At 45.7% G+C, this 23,615-nt stretch overlaps 1 protein-coding gene across 7 annotated transcripts in view; it reads left to right on the forward strand.

Moving 5' to 3' along the window:
- Positions 1–2,082: 2,082 nt before the first annotated feature.
- Positions 2,083–23,615, forward strand: part of FMNL2 (formin like 2) — a 189,040-nt gene continuing 167,507 nt past the window's right edge. For 4 of the 7 annotated variants that reach the window (XM_083705917.1, XM_083705918.1, XM_083705916.1 and 1 more), the window contains exon 1: positions 2,083–2,902. In XM_083705917.1, coding sequence (XP_083562043.1) covers positions 2,786–2,902 — 117 coding nt within the window. In that variant the 5' untranslated portion in view covers positions 2,083–2,785. The remainder of the gene's footprint in view (positions 2,903–23,615) is intronic. The other 3 variants (XM_083705914.1, XM_083705913.1, XM_083705912.1) reach the window with 1 other exon arrangement.

The raw sequence follows: 23,615 nt of genomic DNA on the forward strand, positions 1-23,615 counted from the left end.
GTCAAACACAAGGTGGTGAACAAAAGAACAAAGCCTCATTGATGAGTTATATCTTGCCCAAGAGTGTATGTGTGCTTGAATAGCAGGCCTTCTGAGGATAACATCACCAGGGGTCAAATTCTAACTCAAGAGGAAAGTAGACCCAAGGGTGTAGTGTGGGGGGGGCAGTAGGACCATGGTCCCTTGTGCACAATTTGGAGGGGTGTGAATCAACCCCCCCACATGCTGGTGACCCCAGCACAACCTGGCACAGTGCTTGGGAGCATTGGGAGGGGGGATTTTCCCACCAGGGACCATGTCGTTTGGCCGGGCTCCCCTCTGCACAGCTGAATAGGAGGTGCAGTGTGGCCCAGTGGAGAGGTTGTTCTGGTGGTGAGGGCTGGCATAGCGGGTCTCATTCACCCTCAGTGCCTCACGTCCTGGTGTGTGCCCCTCACCCCGGGCACTAGCACCCATGCTATGCTGCTGGCGGGACCCCCCCCCATCTGCATACATGGTGCTTTCCATAGAACAGGTTTAATGGGGTTATGTGTGTGTGGATTCCCCCCCCCCCCAGGAGTAGATGCTTAAAATATTGCAAGTTTGGTGCATACATATAAATAGGGTGCTCACATAAAGAATCAGACACAAGGAGACACAGACATTTGAAAGATGTGTACACCAGTATGAAACGTGTCTAAACAGGCCAGGGACCTGGTGATGAAGTGGGGGGTTTCTGCCAATGTTTTTTCTCTTGTTAAGTGTGACATTGCCTTAATTTGTAGTTTACTTTGGAAACCACTGGCCACCTGTGTCTTTTTTGACCGTGAAATAACACCTGTCTCTGAAATCAGGTACAATATGTGCAGCACTATATATATATGCATTTGTTGTTGTTTATTTGTTTAGTCGTGTCTGACTCTTCGTGACCCCATGGACCAGAGCACACCAGGCACTCCTGTCTTCCACTGCCTCCTGCAGTTTGGTCAAACTCATGCTGGTAGCTTCGAGAACACTGTCCAACCATCTTGTCCTCTGTCGTCCCCTTCTCCTTGTGCCCTCAATCTTTCTCAACATGAGGGTCTTTTCCAGGGAGTCTTCTCTTCTCATGAGGTGGCCAAAATATTGGAGCCTCAGCTTCACAATCTGTTCTCTCTCTCTCTCTCTCTCTCTCTCTCTCTCTCTAAATTGTATATATATTTGTGGTGCCTTAAAGGTTAACAAGTTTATTATGGCATAAGCCATAATAAAATTTAGTAACAATAAGCATATATTAGGGTTGCCATAATATAAACACATTTCCAGGACATGTCCTCTTTCTCACGGGTAGAGTTGTCATAGCAATCCATAGAAGTCAGCAAATGTATCCTCATCTTTAAAATATGGCAACCCTATTCAGACTAGCCAACATGGTGTAGTGGTTAAGAGCAGTGGACTCATAATCTGGTGAACCGGGTTCGCTTCCCCGCTCCTCCAAATGCAGCTGCTGGGTGACTGGACTAGTCACACTTCTTTGAAGTCTCTCAGCCTCACTCACCTCACAGAGTGTTTGTTGTGGCGGAGGAAGGGAAAGGAGATTGATTGTGAGCTGCTTTGAGACTCCTTAAGGAGACAGACTTGCGTGATACTGCAAATGTATAAACACATGTGGTTTAAAATATGGGGCTGTAGAATGATAGAATTGTAGAGTTGGAAGCAACAACAAGAGTCATCTAGCCCTATAATGCAGGAATTTTTTTTTTGCCCAACATTGATCTCAAACCCACAACCCTGAGATTAAGAATCTCATGTTCTAGTGAGGAGCCATCCCAATCAACTCACTTTTACTCCGAGCAGACCCACTGAAATCAGTAGCCACGGTTGAAGCACATTCATTTCAACGAATGTAAAATTTACTTAAATGTCTGAACGGCAGGCAAATTATGATATGGGTTAAATTCATACTTTGCAAAAAAATCTTTTGACGGGGCGCACGCTCTGTGTGAATGGTAGATCCTTCCTCACCGTCACACTAGGCATCCTTTGTTCAGTGAATGCAAAACAAATGTCTTCACCCTCTCCGGGAGGATTTCCCAAGTTTCTTTTTTCATCCATTGAAGTTCTCTTTACCGACCCCGCGAGCCGGGCATGTCCGCGCATGAGGAACAACCTGAGAGGACTACGCTTCCCAGCTTTCCCCGGGGCCGGGGGCGGGGATCGGCTCCGTAGGAGGCGGCTGCAGAAAGGGGGCTTTGTGCTGGGCTGCGCGCTCGTCTGTCTGTCTGGCTCGTTCGTCGGCTGCTGCTGCTGTTCTGCCGTCCTGCGCTTTGTGGGCGCTGCGCTCGCTGCCGCGGTCGAGAGGCGCCGGCGGGGCTCCCGGAGCAGCGGACCTCTCCGCCGGAGGAGCCATGCTGCTTCCCTCAGGCGGGACCGCTCGGAGTGGAAACTGTGCAACATGCAGCAGCTGAGAGCCCGGCTCGCGGCTCGCACCTCTCGGAGAAAAGGATTGCGCCGGGGAGGCGGAGAAGGCAGCAGGAGAGCATGAGGAGAGAAGACTAGGGAGAGAGAGAGAGACAGACAGATCCGGGCGGCTCGCCTCGCTGTAGCTTTGATTTATTTTATTTTTACCTCAGTTTTGTTGGGGGCGGCGGCGGCGGCTTGGGTTGGGGAGGGGGTCCGCTCGCCGCTTTCCTTGGGGGTGGGCGGGGAAGGAATAACGGAGCGGCGTCGTCGTGGGAGCCGAGAGCCGGCGGCAGCAGCCTCGCCTGGCGTGGCCTGCCTGTGAGAGAGCGGCGGACGGAGCTCCCCCGGCCCCGTCGCCGTCGCCATGGGCAATGCGGGGAGCATGGACTCTCAGCAGACGGACTTCAGGGCGCACAGTGTGCCGCTCAAGCTGCCCATGCCCGAGCCCGCGGAACTGGAGGAGAGGTTCGCCGTCGTGCTGGTGAGTGTGGACGGAGCCCCTTCTTCTTCTCTGACCCCCTAATGGAGACAGAAAGAGATGAGGTGGTGTGGTGGTGGTGGTAGAGGAGGGGGCTTTTCTCGACCCACCCCCTCCCTCCTCGTTAAAAGGGGACAAAACAAAAAAAGGCGTGGAAACCCTCTATCCCGTGTGGAGATGGCTCAACTGCGCTTCTCTTCTCCACACGCACGCACACCCCCCTCGAGGGGGGAAATGGGTCGCTCGGAGTTGGGCGGTGGGCGCCCAAGTGCCTGTGGAGCAGCTGATCCATTGTTTGGAAAGGGGGAGCGGGGCAAGGGGCGGCAGGCGGAGCGGCTCTGCGGGCGAGAGAGGGAGAGAGTGAGTGAGGGGGCGTGAAGAGGAGGAGGGAGGAGAAAGAAAGAAGTGAATGGGCTCCGCTCGCTCGCTGGCTCGCACGCCCGGCCTTCCCCGTTCCTCAAAGCGGCGAGCCTCCCCCTCCTGCTCCTTCCCCGGTGAAGGGGAAGATGCGACCCCCGGTCTGCTTTTGCAAACTGTGTGATCCCGGAGAGAGCGAAAGTTATTGCGCTGCAGCAGGCAGCCATTCGCAGTTGCTGCTTCTGCTCCTAAAGAAATTTCCCCGTCTCGTTTGCAAGGGGGAGGTTGGGGAGAGGGAGAGAAACCTGGAGAGGGGAAGAGAGGGGCGAAAGGCCGTCCTTTCCCGGTCAAAGTTGGGAAAACCCGCACGTTTTGTTGCTGTGGGCTGCTTGTTTGGCTGTGAAATCGGAGAAAACATGTAGCTTCCCGCAGCTGGGGGGCTTTTGCAGCCGGATCTGATAAAATGCACTTTCGGTGGGAAGTGAAGTCCCATTGATTTCGGCTAATTTGATTCGCGAGGAAACGTGCGTCAAGGTCGCAACTTTTACTTAAGCCAATGGGTCGCTTTGGGGCGCTGGGAGCGATTAAGTCTTGGCCCGTCCTTTGCCTTTTATTTCTCTTAATGGTCTTAATGAGTTTCCACAGCAAGTTGCAAACCTTTTCCGTGAGATGAAGAGGGTGCGCCCCCCTCCTCTCTTTTGCTTCAGACTGGCTTTGGGACTTTTAATTCCACTTTATGCACTGTAGAGCTGGAGGGTGATCTTTTTCTCAGAATTATGAATTGATGGTGCCAGGTAAACGTGTAGAATTCTGACCTTTACATTATTATTATTATTTTAAACCTGTGTTTGGCATAATGGTTTCTAAGCAGCATTTCCCTTCCCTTAAGTGCTGAAGCAGAGCTTGGTATTTCATACAGAAGCAAGGCAATCAACTTTTCAGTGCTGGTTTCTGTCTGTGGATTTGACTTTGCAAAACAAAAATTCTGCAGGCTGTGCCCATGAATATTTAGCAATCCAGCTATCAGTCAAAAGTGATTGTGCATACAGTGATTTAAAGGAGGAAGTGCTCATAGTCTTGAAGTAACCCTGAAAGTTCTCTTAAATTGCTTTGGGAGTAAGTTTGCACATTTTAAAGAAGTAAAGATTTCTCCTTTCAAGCGCTGTGGAAGTTTGCAGAGGGTTCAGGAAGCACGTGCTTTGCTACCATCATCATCATCATTCTTGTTTCTTTACCTTTGGCATAATTTATGCTGGAACTCAGCCACTGTAGCAGTGACTTGGGTGTGTGAAATCTGAGTTCACATCCAGCCAGAAGCAATGATGTGGCTCAAAGGAAGCAGACAGGAATACATTTTCTTTTTGTCTGTACTTGTACCACTCTTACTTTTGCAATTGCATCCTGCTAGATGGAGCCTTAAGTAATAAAACACTTTTTTTTTTAAAAAAGGTGGCAATTAAACATGCAAGAGAAGTAATTATTTTTTTTTTCAGGGGAAGCAGTGGTGAGATCATTTCAGTTATGTCAGGTGCTTTGACCTGCTTGCCCCTTCAAACACACACTTTCCTACCACCTCTATCTGTTCTTGTACTAGAACAGGGGTTGACAAGGCTTACCGGCCATGGAGATCGTCTGTGGGCTGGACTGGCATAGCGTGATGCCAGAAATCGTGTCTGCGCATGTCAGCGGTGCCAGAAAGCGCTTATGCGCATGCCCAGACCCCCAAAATCACGCCTGGGCATGTGCAGAAGCAATTTCCGGCGCCGCTTGTTGAGTCCCCGTGCCACGCTGTGCTGTGCCGGTTTAGCACAGTGCGTGGGGGACTTGCGGAGTGGGTGGCTCGGTTCGGGGGTGGCTCGTGGGCTGGTAAAATGGTCTTTGTGGGCCAGATCTGGCCCATGGGCCGCACGTTGCTGACCCTGTACTAGAAGATCATCTAAGCCTTGATTCAGAGGTGGCTTTGCTTATTAATTCCTAAGTGCTGAAGAAAGTGATATGTGATCTAGAATGCTTTCCCACTTACACATCTCTCCAGCAGTGTAGTTTCTGCCTGCCTCATCAGTGTCCTCATGCTTGATTATAGTGCCTCTGTAAATTTGGATCATCCTGATAGCTTTATTCCTTCTAATATAGTGAACTTGGGTGACTGAGCGCTTGTTCATCGTTAGGAAGTGAAACAGGGCCGCCCAAAAACAAAACTGATCTATTTCATACTCCCTAGGTATAAATAAAATATTAGAAATTTTAAAAATGCTAATTTAATAATAATAATAATAATAATAATAATAATAATAATAATAATGATCACAACTGGCTGACATAGAAACTGTGAGCTTTCAGGAGGTACGCAATGCTGCTGAGAGCTGAAGACATCTGACGGTAGCCCTGTTTAGGGAAGCTTTTAATGTGTGACATTTTAATGTATTTTTAATCTTTGTTGGAAGCCACCTAGAATGGCTGGGGAACAAATAATAAATTATTATTGTTGTTGTTGTTGTTGTTGTTGTTGATGTTATTAAGCCTAGACCGAAAGGGTCTTAAGGAAAGACCTGGGCAAATTCGCAGTGTCAATTGTGGGCCACATTCACACCATTTAAAGCACTATGATACCGCTTTAAACAGCCATGGCTCCCCCTGAATCTGGGAACTGTAGTTTAAGGGTACTAAGAGTTGTTAGGCCACCCCTATTTTCCCCGGAGAGTTACAGTTCTTAGAATGGTTTCATGATCCTCTTTCCAGGGAACTCTGGGAGATGTAGCTCTGTGAGATGAATCGTCGTCTTTTGACAACTTCTAAACAACATTGCACAGGATTCTTTGGGAGAAGCAGTGGCTGTTTAAAATGGTGTGTAGCTTCTTTAAAGGCAGGTGGGGCCAAACAGACAATCTAGTCTAGTATCCTGTTCTCACAGTGGCCATCTAGATGCCTGTGGGAAGCCCACAAGCAGGAGTTGAGTGCAAGAGCACTCTCCACACTTGTGTTCTCCTGCAACTAGTGTTCAGAGGCACACTGCCCAGCGGTGTAGCATGGGTTGTCAGCACCCGGGGCAAGGCAAGTAATTTGCGCCCCCTAACCCCTAACCTGCCGCCGCTGCCAGCTTCTTCTTGCTGCTGCCTGGGCTGGGGTATTTACGGTAAGGTAGCCACAGCGGCGGCGGCGGGTCCGTGTCAAGTGATCTGAGGCGAGTTGCTGCTGGCGCTGGCGCCCAAACGACGCCGCTTGCCCGGAGGAGGAGGAGGGCAGAGAGGCGAGGAAAATGCAACATGGCCCAGCAGCTGCAGCAGCAGTGGCGGCGGCGGGGCTGTGAGGAGGGGCTGCCTGGCGTGCCCTCCACGGCCCTGATGCGCGGGGACCGCGGTGAGCACTGAGAGCCGCTGCCTGCTGGACGCCTTCAGCCCGGACACGTGCACAGCTCGTCGGTTCCGCGAAACATGGGGCTCTGCTACAGCCTGCGCCCGAGGCTCTTCAGCGACTCTGGAGGCGGCGAGCGCCCCCCCCAGATGTTGTGCCCGGTGCGGCCAGCCCCCCTGCATCCCCCACACTACGCCACTGACACTGCCTCCACCCATGCAAGGAAAGGGAAAAGGGCACATTTCTCCCTTTCCTGCTTGTAGAACTGCATTCTCCCTCTTGCTATATAGTTACCAAATGCCCAGCCCTCCAGCACTATGTAGCACAGCAGAAGGAGGACTGGAGGAGGGTGTGGGGAGAAGTATCCTGTATCCATTTCCCACTTTTGGAAATACTGAGGACTTTTTTTTTTTTTAATGCAGTTTGACTTTGGATATCTGGGGCTGATTTAAGTGCAAGGGGAGCTGACCCCTACACTGGAATTGCACCTGTTTTGGTTGAATGTAGATAGAGATGTTTTCAAAGAGAAAACTCCAGGGAGTTAGTGGTAGGGCTCCACTTGTTCTGAACAATACGAAATGAAGCTACTTATGGCTGAATAAATTCCACAATACTGTTCACACATCATGGTGCAAACACACACAAAGAGGTCGGCAAGAATGCAGTATTTATGGTGAGTGCAGAAATTCATCACAATATCATAAAATCAGTAGTGAATGCAGTGCTGAAACAATACAACTGTCTTTTCTGTGATGAAATTCATGGGGGAGGGCAGTGGATTCTCCAATTAAAGCTGATACCTGTTTTGATTATTTCTGATTGGACTCACTCAGATCATCACGCGAATAAGCCTGTTGGTGGAAGCACTGATACAGTTCATCAGCTTCCTTCCCCCAGATTCATTTCTCTAACCCGCACCTCTTGCAACCACCTTGCTGATAACAGATAACCCTTCTTCATTCTACCTGGGGCATCTCCAGCGAGGTGATGCTACAGAATCTGTGCAAGTGATGATCGGCAGTAGGAAGTGATCTATGCGTACACATTCCATAGCATTGCTGTCCTGTGCAAAAGACCTCCATGTTTGTGTCTTGGGACACATTGGTTTCACATGGTGCATATATCTAGAGCTAGGTCTTGTTATTGAATAGAAGCATTGTGCAATCAGTCTGTGTGATTGGCCACTGTGCAAACAGGATTCTGGCCTTTGGTTTGACCCAGCACAAGGACTCTAGCCCACCTCTTGATCTGAGGGCTTCTGCTTGTCCTGTGCAACTCCATGTGGACATCGACAAACCAATACAGACAAACCAGGACAGCATTTACATGTGTTGCATCCCAAGGAAATAGATTCACAGGGACTGGGGTGGTGGGGATAGGACAGAAGTTCAATGTGAAAGTCAAATGCCACTGTTGCCAGCTTGTTCGTTGGCCTGTTAACATGAATTAAGAAGTGCATTCCCTTGCTAAAATGGTTGGGTTGATCTGGATTTTCCCAGCAGAACTCTCCTTAGACAATGTCAGCTTTGTGGGTGAGCTTTAGAATGTTGAATAACCATGAAGCCATCCAGCAGCTTAATTCATTCGTGTTATGATTGAAATGTCAAAGCTCTGGTTGTGTTGGCAAGAAAGGCTGGAGGACCTAAAGTGAAAGCCAATGATAGTACTACCCCAGATTCACCAATCCAACTTGCGTTGATCTTTCGCTTTCCATATTTGTATCTCGGAGTGAGCATTAATGCACCCTTTTCCAAGAGATGTTGCCTGCATATTCCCCTGTTAATGACGCCTGCAGAATGCCTCTTTGTTTCAGGCTCATTTAAGATGTGTTTGAAGCCAGAAAGTAGCAGCAGCACAATCCTGCTTTCTTCTTTTTATCGTTACAGAATTTCTAAGCAGCCAGTGGAAGATGCCAACTGCTCCAAAATCTTTATTTCATTTGACAAATGGGTGCAAATTGGTAGCTGAGGTCTATCCCAGTTCTGTTCTGTTCTTTTTGTTTTGTTCTTTTAAATTATTGAGTTATTATTATTGTCAAATTACAAATGTTTAATTTGGCCAGCTTTTGTACACTAGTTTTACTTTGATGAGCTCTCTTGATCTGGTTATTTTATCCTCTTAGCCATATTAAGACTTCTTTTTAATATGTTTTGATATTGGGCACCTGTGTATTGCCATCCTCAAGAGTGGCTATTAAACCAAGGAGTGCATGTGGGACTTCATTTCAGCCAGATTTCATGAGGGGCTTAGCTCCGGAACATGTCTTCACCCCTAGATCATGGAAAGTCATATCAAGAAGAGAATCTGCAGAGTGCTATTTCATCACCACCAAATGTCCTCAGCTAGCTCCAGGCATCTAGAACGAGAGCTTCTATTTCGGAGAGTTTGCCTTCCAGGCATGCGTGAGCCTCAAAACCTGACATATCATTTTAGAAATTAATCGCTGAGACCTGTTCATGCATTTGGACAAATGCATGTAGACGTGTGGTGGGGAAGGGGCATACATGTGAGCCCCCTTCCCAGTGTCACTTTTGCGTCAGGTCCTCTTATGATCCTTGCATGTTGAGTGAGATGGTCTGAAGGTAGAGAATGGGGGTTATGCAGAATTCTTAAGCAGAATGGGGAGGCATCTAGGCGCGTTCTCCCCAACTGGGTGCAGGAAAGGAGGCTGTACATGCTGGTCTGTTAGGGCAAATGGGGCACTGCCCCATTAACCTTGGTCTCCCCTCAATCAGCCCCTCTCTGCCCATCTTCTAGACTAACAACGAATCCAGGGGGTGGTACTGCATGCCAGCATCCCCTTCCTAAGACTCAGTGTTGCCTTTATAGAACTCTACAGGGAGGAGAAGTATGGGGACGAAACTAGTATCGGGTGGCTTTGCCTGTCATTGACTTTGGCTTCACCTCCTGTTGGTCTCCCTGCCATCCTGCCTACCAGTCCCAATGGGCAGCAGCCACCCCTGCATGCTGGGAGCAGGGTTGTGTCTTTCGTTCCTCTCTGCTCACCACTTTAATCTCACATGTGTTCATCCCAAATGAAGTTTTAGGTTTTGAGATCCTGGATGCCTGAATAGGGCTGATACACCTAAGGAATGTGCAATGAGATATGTTTAGTCTGCATCTGGGTTGAGCAAAGTCTTGGCCAGACTTTATCTTATTGAAATCGGTGAGGTCTGTACACTTAACAGTGTGGTTTGTCCTCATAGATTACAACATGTCCTGTGCGTCAGAAATAAATATACAAAAAGTGGTGGCTCTGCATTAGGCATGTGTTACATGCAACCCATAAAGTTAAGTAATGCTCAACAACTGTACAGGTTGGAGGGTCACAATTTCGCCTTCCTTTCTGAGATATTAGGCACAGTCAGTGCTACATTGAAGAACGCTGTTAAGCATGTGAGCCACATTGATTTCAGTATAAAATGTTTTAACTAAGGACCGATTAGACTTCCAGTTTTCCATACTTGAGTGTTAAAACTATGAAGCAGGCATGGTTATGGTGTGTGTGTGGAAACACCCAGTTCATGCATGCTGTCAAAGGTCTGGATGCATGCCCTTCCATGCATAATACTGCAAATTGCACATGGGCAATTCTAAATCATATGTGCAGCCAGAATCCCCAAGCATCATAGGACATTCTGTGGTTTCGTGTACTGTGTATCCTCCACCCTCTGTTTACATTTTCAAGCTGAGAGTTGGGGGGAAAGGAATGTCTGAATTAGCCCTCACTTTCTCTGGTGTGTGTGCACAAAGAAAGTTATGTCTCGGTCCCCAAACGATAAAGCTTGTACCCATCTTGTACTGAGTCAGACCATTTGTTTATTTTGCTCTGAACTGTCCCCACTGACTTGTAGCAGCTCTGTAGGCTTTTTCAAGCAGGGGTCTCTCCCAGCCATACTTGGAGATGTCTGGGATTGAACATGGGACTTTTTGAGTGCGAAGCATCATCCCCTTCCAATGAGACATGAGCCCTTCCCCAAAGGAGGAAAGAGTGAAGCCTCAGTGCTTCCAGCAGGATGGTCTTTTTTCTGAGTCTTTGATAGCATTTCATGCTTATGGAGGACACATGGTCAAAAGCAGAGCTGCCATGGCGGAGGCTGCAGAAGGGATCGCTTCCTGATGAGCTGCCGCTGACATGATTTGATCATTGGCTCATGTTTTTGTGGTCATTCTAACACGAAACATCCCTTTACCCTTAAGCTGTGTGCAAATGATTTACTCTGTGTGTGGTTTAAGAGGATGTAGAACAGCACGTTTTTATTGTTATTTTGTAGTTTATGATGTGTGCGTCCACCACTTACCAAAAAAACCCCCAAACCCCCCAACTAGGGTGGTGTAAAGCTCATGTTGTGCTTAGCTTCAGAAAGGAGCAGCAGGAAGCAAGTTAGCTGATGGTTAAAAAGGAAAGTGGGATCCACAGCCTCCCCATATTAGCCTATGGGTATTTTTTTACCCATTTCATCTTCTGCTCTCTTTCCGTCTGGGCAACATGTTCAGGGGAGCCACAAGGCAGCCCCCTGTGTGCTTGTAGGCTGCTCCATTGCCTCCTTTCCAACAGTTTACACCATCATGGCGGTTGTTGATGTGGTGTGTTAGGAAGAGGGACTGCTGGGTGAAAAACATCTACCACCCACACGAATGCTTTAGTTCTCAGTAGGATTCAGGCTAGGAAAGGAGTGATAACCCAGGCAACTTGATCTGTGGCTTAAGCCCAATTTGGGAGGGTGTGTGTGTGTGCCTAAGACAGCAGTTCAAAACCTGTGGGTCCCCAGATGTTGTTGGACTACAACTCCCATCATCCCTGAGCTCTGGCCTTGCTAGCTAGGGGTGATGGGAGTTGTAGTTCAACAACATCTGGGGACCCACAGGTTCAGAAAGGCTGGCCTAAGACTAAGTCTTGCTTCCCAACTCCCACAGTGTGCTGTCCCAGGTGCTGATGCTGGACTACCGCTTGCTATTGCCGACCTACCAGAATTGCAAGCCATCAACTGCATCTGCTGGTGTTCCATAGTCTTGCTGCAGTAGCTTCAGGAAGCAGGAGAGCACTGTTACAACAGGCCTTACAATTGTAGAGTTGAAAGGGGGGGCACAAGGGTCATCTTGTCCAATCCCCTGCCATGCAGGAATCTTTCACCCAACGTGGGGCTTAAACCCACAACCCTTAAAGCCTCAAGCTCTACCAACTGAGCTATCCCTTAAGTCCATATGTACCGCCTGGTTTGTTTCCTGACCTGTTCCTGGACTTCCTCTAGAGCAGGATGGGGGTGGGGGAAGCTGTTGGACTTACATTCCCACCAGCCCCAGGCAGTATCGCCAATAGTCAGGGTGATGGGAGTTGTACCCCAGTGACACCCAGAGTGTCACAGGTCCCCCACCCCTGATTTACAAGAACAGTGTTGTTGGACTTGGCCTCCTGCCTGCCCTACAAACCCCAGCTTGGCTCAGCACCTCTGCTTCTTGGTTATCTGCAAGCCTTGCTAGCTCATGGGACCTGGCCTTGCCAGCAATGGTCTTCAGAATCCACAAGTCATATCAGTTCCATCCATTGAGGTGAGCCCCTCATGCTAAGGAGATCCAAAGCAAACAACACACACACACACACACACACACACACACACACACACACACACAGCCTTTTGGCTTCCAACAGTATTTTCTAATTTATTTTAGGAAAATGAAACAGTCCTAATTTCTCTAGGCAGTGCTCTAAACTGCACACCTTGCACCAATAAGCTTCTTACCCTAATTCTCATGGACATTTGTAGGGATAACCAATGTGGTGTTTCCCCCCGCCCCCATTGTTGGGACTCCAGTTTCCATCATCTCTGACCCATAGGCCATGCTTGATAAGAGTCAACAACCTGCATAGCTCATTTGGTTAGAGTGTGGTGCTGATAATGCCAAGGTTGCAGGTTCAAACCCCGTATGAGGCAGCTGCATATTCTTGCATTGCAGGGCTAGATGATCCTCGGGAGACATCCTTCCAACTCTTACAATTCTATGATTCTATCATCAAACATCCAGAAGGCACCACATGGTCTATTACTGATTTTTACAGCACCCGAAATAAAAACTGCAGAACTTTGTGTTTGCTTGTGGACCACAGCTGTAAAATGACTTGGTAATATATGCATGAAGCACCGAAATAATGTTCAAATACATAGGATGTTTTGTGTGTGTGTATATATGAATATTTTGGTAGCATATTTCCATACCAGATAATTGGCTTAATTTATTGGGACTTTACTGATGAAGGTATGAACCCATTCTGTCAAGCTGCATGTGTCATTTGCTTCTGCCTTCAGTAAGCTCGCAGTAGCCTAGAAGAAAGTAATACGCTAGATTTTTTTAATAAAAAGACCCCGCTGCAAAGGATGACTTTATGATGCCAATGCTAGGAAAGATTAATCCATACGTCACAAAATCATTTCTTTTGGAATATATGTGTTTTGGCAGAACCTTCGAATAAAACTACAGCCTTCTGATTTTGAGGACCAGTTTTTTCATTCAGATACTGCAGCTCAGGCTGAACCACAAGGGCCTAAGCGTGCGAAAGACATATTTCATTAATAGGTAGAATTAACACTGGGGTATATATGTGTTCCTGGTGGTCGGAAGGGAAAGAATGAAACAGATATTTCGTTCTCCTGTGATTCCAATCAAATTGGAAGCCCTCCTGTTCTTTATTTAGTTATTTTTAATTGAGGTATTATTCTGCACCTTCCATTTTGATGTAAAGTTTGACTTTACATTGTAGGGCTTTAGAAGCCAAAGCAATTTCCCACAAAATACTGTGTCCTGTTGGGGAAAGGCTTGCAGGTAGTTCTCACACATCAGGTGATATTCAGAGCAGACTTGCTGAAGTATCTCTGCTCCAAATATAAGTAACCATTCATGTCACCCACTGAAATTAAAAACACGCTGGAATTATTTTTTAATTTGTATTTGTTGATACACACTTATTTAATTTGGAACCATTGAAAGCTATTTGTGCATCCTTCCCCCCAATCATGTGAAATCCTGACTTAGTACTGAATTAGTATAAAATATAAATTTTATATTTCAAGAACAGCAACACGTACAAGCTGGCTTTTTTTAATGAACATATGCCATTCTGCATCAACGCTGTTAATATTTAACACTACTTAAATTGTTTTACTATACTTTGAAGGCTCTACATCCTTTGAGAAGCCATGTGATTTAATTCATAACCTTTTAAACTTTATGACTTTGCATGTTTTATAATTTATTGTAGTGCTTTAAAACTGTAAGCTACCTTGGGCAGCTTGGCAGAAAGGTGGTAGATAAATGTAATAACGAAATAAATGCACGTTTAATTTTTTTTAAGAATGAAGTATGTGTTTGAATCCATTCTGTGTGTTATGTTTTAGGTCAAGAAGGTGAGAAAAATATTGTGCATTGTGTTTAGCGCTAGTCTAGTGAATCTTCAAAGTCAGCAGTTTCTGTATCCTTCATCCTCCTTTAGAAGGAGGATATAAATTGATTAATAAATAAACAGCCACCCAGATTTTCCTTCCATGAGGACTAGAAACATATCTGATTTTAAAATAAATGGCATAATTCTCAGGTTTCTCAATGGAATCCCTCTTCCTGCTGAGGGCCAACCTATACATTATCCTAACTGCATAGCATACAGATGTGCTTCCTGACTTCCTTTCAGGCATGTCCAAAGTCCGTTTTGGGGGCCTAATTCGGCCTGCCGGTCGGTTTAATCTGGCCCCTGTGGCAGTTTATTTCCTGGGGTAAACTCCTAAAAAAAGCTCTACAACTTTGGTTGGCCCTTTGGTTGTCCCTTTTGTTGGCCCCCATGGCCCTTCACTTCTGGCCCTCTTTGAAAAAAAAAATTGGACACCACTGGAACTTCTAAAGGGTGCCCAGGGAGGTGGGGGTTATCTGATTTCTTTCTTTCTTTTTGGAAGGGTTCACAATACACAGGGTGGGGAAGTTTATATTTTCCCTTCTCAGCTGTAACCTCTCTGAAAAAGGCCATTCCTGCTCTGGCTACAATTGCGGTGTGTGGGTGCCTTCTTTGGTAGCGTTGTGTGGGTGAGGGTGAATTTTCTTTTCTTTTCTTTTGGAAGAGCTGATATCCAGTGGACATTAAAGGAAATTTGGAGGCGAAGCTGCACGCTTCATAGTAAAATCAGGCTTGGCCTCAACCATCTTTGTTTTTGTTTTTTCCTTCAGAATTTTCTCACTCCTCCAGTTCTGCTAGTGGCTACAATCTGTTACCATTCAATAACAAAAACTGCTGGGGTGGATTGAGTTTCCTTATTACTGCAGGCACAAATGTTCATTGCTGTTTCTCCCCCTTCCCCACCCTTTTTAAAAAGTGGTTTATGTATGCAGTTTGCTAACCCATCCAAATGTTTTAATGATCGCTGTTTGCAAGTAGGTTTTTTTTTCCTTTGGGGGTGGGTGAGAATATATTGCAGAGGGAGCTATATGCAAGTTTAGCAGCTGATCTATGCTTGTTATTGCAACAGCTAGGTAGAGGTTAATAGGTCCATAGCAGAGCATGCATGGTGGCCCCAGGTTCCAGCCCATAGCAGCTAAGTGATGTTGGAGGACAGAGATGCATTGCAACCAGACCATATTGACTGCAGTGGGATGGAGGCTGCATTTGTCCCAAAGACCTGCAAATAAGGCGAATTGCTGTCCGCTCTCATTTCTACATTGAGAAGAGGTCCATTGGTGCTTGCTTCCAATCAAGGCACGATTGCTTCGAAACAGAAGATGCACCATTTCATGTGATTAAATTGAATTGCATTTGATTTTTCATTACTGTCAGGATGTTTCCAGTTTTTCTCCTCCTTGTTCTAGCGATGACATTTTTTGACCTACCTTTGCAGCTAATATAAGGTAGGATGGAGTTCTCTGTAGTAGATGAGTCTTTCCTCTCTCTCCACCCCCCATTCCTTATTGTTGTTTTTGCCCAAGCATGCTGAAGGAGGTATTCCTAATCCCTGAACTATTTGCACTTTCTCCCTTGACACTGGCGTTCTGCTTCCCTCAGCCAGCACTGCACAGTGCAAACTTTACACCAGTGGAGGTGCTTTCAAGTGGTAAAGGGGGAGGCACAGTCAAGAAAATTGCTTCCAATTTGTAGGAGAATCTCCACTTAGGCTGCAACCCCAGCACAAATTGATGTTAAAAGTTAATAATGCTGTTTGGGTTGGATTTATGGTCATTTACACAATGAAGCCGGTCAATAAGTGCCCACAGGCTCTCTTTTGAGTGTGAATTGCCTAGTGCTGGGGATAATTGTTCCGTTACCGACAACACATTTGTAACTAAATCTTGGGTACTTTGAGATGCGATGGTGGTAGGAACTAACCTGTGTCCTGAGTATAAAATGGCATTGGGGAGTGTGTGAAATGAAATCTTCTCCCCCCATTTATTTTTATCAATAAAAATGGGGACATATCCTTTCTTGTTCTTTCTCTTTGCATGTGCCTCCCCTAGCACTGAGAAGCCTTGGCAGGTCATCCATAGTTAATAAAATTATTGGAACTGATCAGCTGTGCCCACACCACTTTGATTATCTTTTCACAGTAGCTTTTCACAACCTGGTGTCCACCTTATGTTGTTGAACCCCAATGCCCATAATCCCTGACCATTGGTCGTGCTGCCTAGTTGGTTGAGTCCAGCAACACCTGGAGAACAGCAGCTTCAGGAGGGCTCTTTTAAAGCATTTTAGTAAGGGTAGGCCCAGTGAAACTGAAGGAGCAGAAGTATTGGACACACGTAGGCATTCGGCTCAAGATCAAAGAAGGGTGTCAAACGCACAAGAAGAAAACCTTGATCTCCTGAGTCTCCTCTGTCAAGCACAACATTCTTGAATGGAAATATGGAATGTTCTGTGGTCTAGCATCATACCATTTAGTAGAGATAATGCTAAGCTAGGTGGACCACTGGTCTGATAACGGCATAAGACAGTTATCTCTTCCTAACTTGCTGGTTGTTTGCACGCTCCGTTTCAGACAAGGGGTCTAAGTGGGCTGCAAGGGGTGTGGTCACATTGTTGCTCCACCTGTCCAGGTCTGAGCACAATTCTGAAGGAGGTAGATGCCTAGAAGCTAATTATCAGAAGTGGTGTCTGTATCTCTTGCACCTTTGGAGCTGTTAGTGAGGCTCTGCCAATAAAGAATTAAACTTCCTGTCACTTGTCCTCATTGGCACTGGATGTGCTTGGGACAGTATGTTTTGTGGTTCAGAACATACACATGGCTTTCCACCTTGCACATGTTAAAAGTTGAACTGATTTTTTTGTAAAAATATACTCATTAGCCACATGTCCCTTATCATCTTTTTCTAAATGGATCCTGTGCAACGGTTGCTGATTATACAGTTGGACATTTTAAGGTAAAAACAAAGCAAAGCTAAAGTTAAATAATTAAGGCTGTACAAAACAAAAACTAAAAATAGTGATTCTTATTTACACAGTAGGCTGTACATTACGTATATTGCAGGCTGTGCATTAATCCAACGATCAGGATAGCTAAAATTACTTCTTTTTTTGGGGAAATCTCAGCAATAACTAGAGTGGGCTGTTTTACTGCAGTCTGCTGTTGTGCAGTTTTCCCCCTCATGTCAGTGGTGCTTCTGTAGATTTTGTTTGGGAAGGGAGCAATGCAGCAGTTGTATGTTTTGAATGAATTACATTATAAATGGAGCAGGGTTTCCCAAACTCAGGTCTCCAGCTGTTTTTTGGACTACAACTCCCATCATCCCTAGCTAGCAGAATGAGTGGTGAGGGATGATGGAATTGTAGTCCCAAACCAGCTGGATGACCATGTTTGGGAAACCCTGAAATGGAAGTAGGTTCCTCTTTTTTTGCCTTGTGAATGTTTTTGAATGAAGTGTTGTAAAGTCATTAGGATTCAGCAGTGAAATAATAGAAATGTAGAATTGGGAAGGTGCTAGGGCCATCTAGTCCAATCCATCTAGTCCAATTAATCTTAGTGGGACATTGAATTCTAGCCCAAGGCTTTTATAGAGGTAAGGGCCACAATCCAGGTTAGTTTGGAGTGTGGATATACAGAAATAAAGTGAGGTGTTTAATAATATCTTTATAATGGAAAATCCACAACCTATGCCACGTTGTAAGCAGTTTCCAGCAATTGCAGTCTATCACATCAAAGAAAGAGAAAGTAAGCACTAGGTGACATCTTTATCTATTTGGGCTGTGAAAATAGTCCGTCCCCAACAGCCGTGTGCTCACATACATATGGGAGTGGGGACTAGCAGGTTGTGAATTAGCCCTATGACAGATGACACAGCTTAGAGAAGGCTATTGCATGTGTTAAAAGGAGCATGCATAAGGGAGAAGAGTAAGAGAACCAAAATATTTCTCTCCCCTTGAAAGTTGTTTTGAGTCATGATAGGGCAATCTGACTCTGCACTGCACCAATGCGGATTGTATTGGCTAAGAATTGGGTGTCTGCACTTTAAGGATTCTGCCTGCTGGAAAGCTAAGCAGACCATAATGTGCAGTGGAAATGTTCCCTCCAGATCTGTAGATGACACTTTCTCCCTCATGCTTCTACTCCTGCCCTACTTGATGAACAAGTGAGCATCACCCACTGAAAATAAGTGGGCATTTATTCTGCTCAACTTGATTAGTAATCCGTAAGCGACTGTTTTGAAGTAATCTTTGGGTCTCCGGGCATTTGTGTTGTTTTTCTGTTTAAGAAAGCTGCACAGCACAGATGTTAGCAGCAAAACGAGTTATTAGCTGTGGGATGTTGTTGATGTTTCAGGCCATTTGGGAATTGCTGTGACATAGACTCCTTCTTTTTCTTCTTCTTGCAACGGCACTTTAATTTTTCTGTTTTGTATATCACATGGCAATTTATTTATCTTCCTCATTGTTTCTGTAGGATGGTCACTGCTATCTGAAATTATAAGTACCCAGGACAGAATTTATAATGAACAGGTGTTGAGAGAGGAAGGTAGGGAGGCCTGAATTTAGGCTAATTGCCTCCTGGGCCCTGAAGAGGAAGAAAGGACCACCTTATTCTCACCTTGTGGTGGGAGGGAAAGCAGCTGTTTCCATGGCACTCAGTTTAGTAGGGCAAATGGCTTCTGACTGGCAATGTTCCACCTCATTTGGAATAGGAAATGCCTCTGTGGGGGATGTAGAGACAGTAGCGTGAATGTAATGGGCCTTCTTCTCCAGAGACTAGGAGGGGAGGGGAGGAAAACAAAGATGTCTGACAGTATCAAAGCTGGAACAAGACTCAGGATGGCATATCCCCATCAGTCCTGAGAGCTTGCTGTGGGGCAAGAAGGTATTGACTTCTGTGGGTTGAAAGCAAAGCTGGATCTTGGAGTCCCAAGGATTGAGCCCAAAGGTGTGGGAAGTGAAAAATCAATAGAAAATTTTGCTCTTATAGCCAACCTGGAGTAGGTTAGGTCACATTTGAAAATGCCTGAGATTGTTTGCAATTTTCTGAATCCTCCACTTTTAAATGAGTGGATTTGAGGAGCTGGAGTAGATGACTTTTTATATCTCTTCTGGGGTGTTTTCTGTTCTTCATCGAAAATTATCTCAGAACAAATAAAAAAGAAAAAGAAAAGGAAGGTGAGTAAGATGAATTCTGCAAATTTAGCAAATGCAATAAATTTGCAGGAAGCATTTCTCCGCACATGTTTTGTATAAATCTCCCATCTTCTATTTGTTGCAAGGAACTGTGCTCCTGGTTCTCTCTCTCTTTCTCTTCCCACCCCCCAATCAACCACTGAATGTCCTATTTATCAAGCGACTCCTCTGGCCTTCTGAGCACTTTCAGGCATATTTTTCACAACCACCTGAACCCGAAACTTACTTTGAAAACAACCACTATGAAAGATGATATTTTTGGGGGGAGTATGTGGATTTCTGCATCTTTGAATACATTATTATGCTTGGAAGCTGTGGCTGTATGGTTTCGTGGGAGCCGATTGAAACTAAATCCTTCGAAGACAGAGGTCCTATGGCTAGGTCGGGATGGCATGGGGATGAAGGACCAACTCCCTTCTCTTGCAGGGGCCCAATTAGTGCCATTGCCTTCCGTTAAGAGTTCGGGTGTAATCCTTGACGCCTCCCTTTCCATGGAGGCGCAAGTTACAGCAACAGCCAAGGCGACATTTTTCCACCTTCGCCGCATCAAGCAGTTGGTCCCTTACCTTTCCCGCCCCGACCTGGCCACAGTGATCCATGCGACGGTCATCTCCAGGCTTGACTACTGAAATTCGCTCTATGCGGGGCTGCCCTTGAAGCTGTCCCAGAAACTCCAGCGGGTACAGAATGCTGCAGCGAGGCTCCTCACGGGGTCTCTGCCATGGGAGCATATTCACCCAGTGCTTTTCAAGCTGCACTGGCTCCCGGTGGAGTACAGGGTCAGATTTAAGGTGCTGCTTTTGACCTTTAAAGCCCTTCACGGCCTAGGACCCTCGTACCTACGGGACCGCCTCTCCTGGTATGCCCCACGGAGAGCCTCAAGGTCCATAAATAACAACACTCTAGTGGTCCCAGGCCCTAAGGAAGTTAGATTGGCTTCAACCAGAGCCAGGGCCTTTTCAGCACTGGCTCCGGCCTGGTGGAACGCTCTGCCTCATGAGACCAGGGCCCTGCAGGATCTGATTTCTTTCCGCAGGGCCTGTAAGACAGAGTTGTTCCGCCTGGCCTTTGGCTTGGAGCCAATTTTATTCCCTCCCTCTCTTTCTTTTCCTTTCTTTTCCTTCTCCTCCTGCGATGAGGCTACATTTTAATATTTTAATGTTCCATTATTTTAATGTTGTATTTTATTTTTGTTTTTAAGTTGTAATCATTCATCTTGTTTTTATTATTGCTTGTAAGCCGCTCTGAGCCCGGCCTTGGCTGGGGAGGGCGGGGTATAAATAAATTATTATTATTATTATTATTATTATTATTATTATTATTATTATTATTAGCTTTTTCTGCTGCTGTTCAGTATTGCAGTGCATGTGCAGTTCTGCCTAAGGGCTTATACAGGCAACCAGCTGGCCGCTCCCATTGCCAGTGTTGTGGTGCTAAACCAGAAGTGAAGAACATGGTACCACAGGAAAAGGGGAACCAGCAAAGAACATGAAGGGGTGGTTTTTTTGGACAACACTCACTCTTCTGAACTGTGCTATGTATGCTGACCCAAGCTTGTTTTTGATATGCATTGAGGAGTGGCTGGAATGATGTGACATCTTCAAGCCATTCACACTTGTATATATATGTATGAAAAACTTTTAACAAATACCAGATGATTATAATTCAGGTTTCCTGTCTCCTTAGTTCACAATTGTTGCATTAGCTAACTGCTGGGTGTGTTAACTGCATAGAATCCAGAAAAAAGTCACATACAGGCCAGCATCTGGGTGGGCCTTGTCAGTACTCAGTGTGGACTCTGGCCATAAATGAAGTTCAAACTGCTTTTGTTTTGTGTGTGTTTTAAGTCAGGGACTATGTGCAGCAGTTCACATGGTCGGATACTAGCAGGATGGAGAATGTCTTTCCCTGTGTCCAATGTGGTTCTTGACAAGGGCGCTGTCAGTGGGGTCCCCTCATGTTCTCCCTGCACCCAAACACCAAGCTTTTGTTAGCGCTGCATATTTGGGTGAGTGTGCCGAACAGCACATCCCGGATGGCTTTCTCTCTCTTTCCTTCATGTTAAGACAAGCAATGTAGATTTTCATAGATTAATGATACGGAAGTTAATCATCCCGCAAATTCTGCTGCAGCGTGGAGCGCAGTAACAAATCCACAATCATAACATGGGGGGAGGTAATTAAGGACTGACAAGATCCATACATCTAATTTTGAATGCTAATATAAAGGTGACCTTTAGCGGAGGCAGTTTGAAATATTCATGTTTTGCAAATGGGATTGAAAGAGAACCTGCAGTTATACACCATGTGCCCATCCCCCCCCTTTGTGAAGGAGGCCTGCCTTTACAAATGTTTATTAGAAACCTCACTTACAATGGAAGATTGGTGTTTCAGCGTTATCAGAAAGAAGAGGCGGAGGAGCTAGAGAAGAAAGGGAATCATGAGTCGTTAGGCGGCCAACCCCCTTGCATTCCATGCGTCCATTTCTCTTTTCTCCTTGAAATCTATGCTGTTCCATTCTTGGAATGGAATGGCTGTACTTTTAGTGGTGGTTGAGAAATAATTAAATTAAGATCCCTCTGTGCCACTTTGCTGTTCATCTAGGGGCTTGTTCTCTCTCTCTCTCTCTCTCTCTCTCTCTCTCTCTCTCTCTCTCTCTCTGTCTCTCTCTCTCTCTCTCTCACACACACACACAGCAGCTTTTAAAATGGGAATGCACTACCGGTAAGTATAATTCTGTGTTGTTCAAATGGGGATGAAGGTGAAAAAAGAAAGAAAGATCCAGCACCTGCATTAAAGAATATTCCTGGCCAATGCATATTAAAAACCCATCTCAAAAGCAATTGTGAAATATTCCTTTGTTACCCTTTACCCTCACTCTTTCTAAATGGGTTGTTGCCTGCTTTTGCTATCTGTTGTGTGGGTGGGTGGATGTTCCACATGAAGACTGGTGTGTCTCCAGAGACTTTTGTTTTAAAGGTTTGATGGGCTGGAAAAGATCAGCTGTTTACTGTTTTGGAAACGAGATGGGGGGGACGACATGTAAGGAGTAAGGTCCTTTATTTAGAGGCAACATGCTGATTAAGTCCTTGAACTTGAGTACATTTATTTTGCTAACCGCTTAGCTCAGCTCAGAGCATCTGACCTTGTTGCTTTATGCTATCGCTTTCACATAGCCATCTGCCATTTCAGACAGAGTGACCTAAGAAAATGGCTTTTGTGTGTTTTGTTTGTTGCTGTTGTTTTGTTTTTAGTAGACCTCACCAGTGCTGGGCTCTTGTGTTGCAAGGGATATTTTCTTTCTCTTTCACACTCTTTTAACATTTGCAAGTAATTCACAGTTTCCTTTTATCTTCTCCCTTGTTCCTTTGGTTGATCTTTTGGCAGATGGTTTGTCTGAGGGCATGTGAGGTGTACAATAATCTTACTTTGGAGAAACAAGCGAAAAGAAAGGCGGAATTTTTTCCAGATGACTTTCTGGTGCTAGGGTGTATTTGTTGCTTAAGATATTGTGCTTCCTTGGATATGCAGGTGCAGCTGACAAATCCCTCTTTCATGTGTTACAAAACTGGCCCAGGTTAGCTCTGTCTCCTAAATAACAGCTAAATCCTAAATCTGAAGACCTGCTCTTCACATAAACTGCTTCACATTTTTCAGAACAACATTCTGTACGCATTCATCTGGGTCTACACTTGGATCCTGCCATCCTGTTAAGGAATTAAAGAACAGCTTACGCAGCAACCCTTTGAGATGGATTTTGCTGGGAGACACCTCTTGCCGAAGGCTACTCATTGACTCCATAGGCTGAGTGGAGAGTTGAACTTTGATTTCTCACATTCAAGCTAAGCACTCTAGCCCTAGCCTCCCACAATCTAGTGTTCTCCAGGTGTCTTGGAGTACAACTCCCATAGGCTCTGACCATTGGTCTTGCTGGCTGGGAGTTGGTGGAAGATGTAATCCAACATCTGGAGACTACCAGCTTGGGGAAGGTGCTCCAGCCATTAAACCACATGGTGTGGCAACTGGAAGAATTGTGGCCCAAGGGCCAAGAAGCTAAGCTGAACTAACAGGTATGGAGCAGTGCAAGATCCTGGCTGCTTTTTTCTAGTATAGCATCGCAAAGTGAGTAGGTTAGGACTGTGTATGTCAGAACAAGTGTAGCAGTTTAACACTGAGGGGTTAATATGCCTGTACCTATAATAAAGGGGCTGTGGTTTTGAGTACAGGCAACTCAATTATATGCCTATGACTTATAAGTTTATTATTTAATTTGTGGATTTCACGCTTCTCTGTTTACAGGCTCCTTTGCCCTACAAAATATAATTCGAACCTCACCCTTAAAAAACAACCTCCCAATTATTTTTCTTATATAATGATAGTGCCA

The sequence above is a fragment of the Podarcis gaigeae genome (genome assembly GCF_964106915.1).
Source record: "Podarcis gaigeae genome assembly, chromosome: 1".
NCBI lineage: Eukaryota > Metazoa > Chordata > Lepidosauria > Squamata > Lacertidae > Podarcis > Podarcis gaigeae.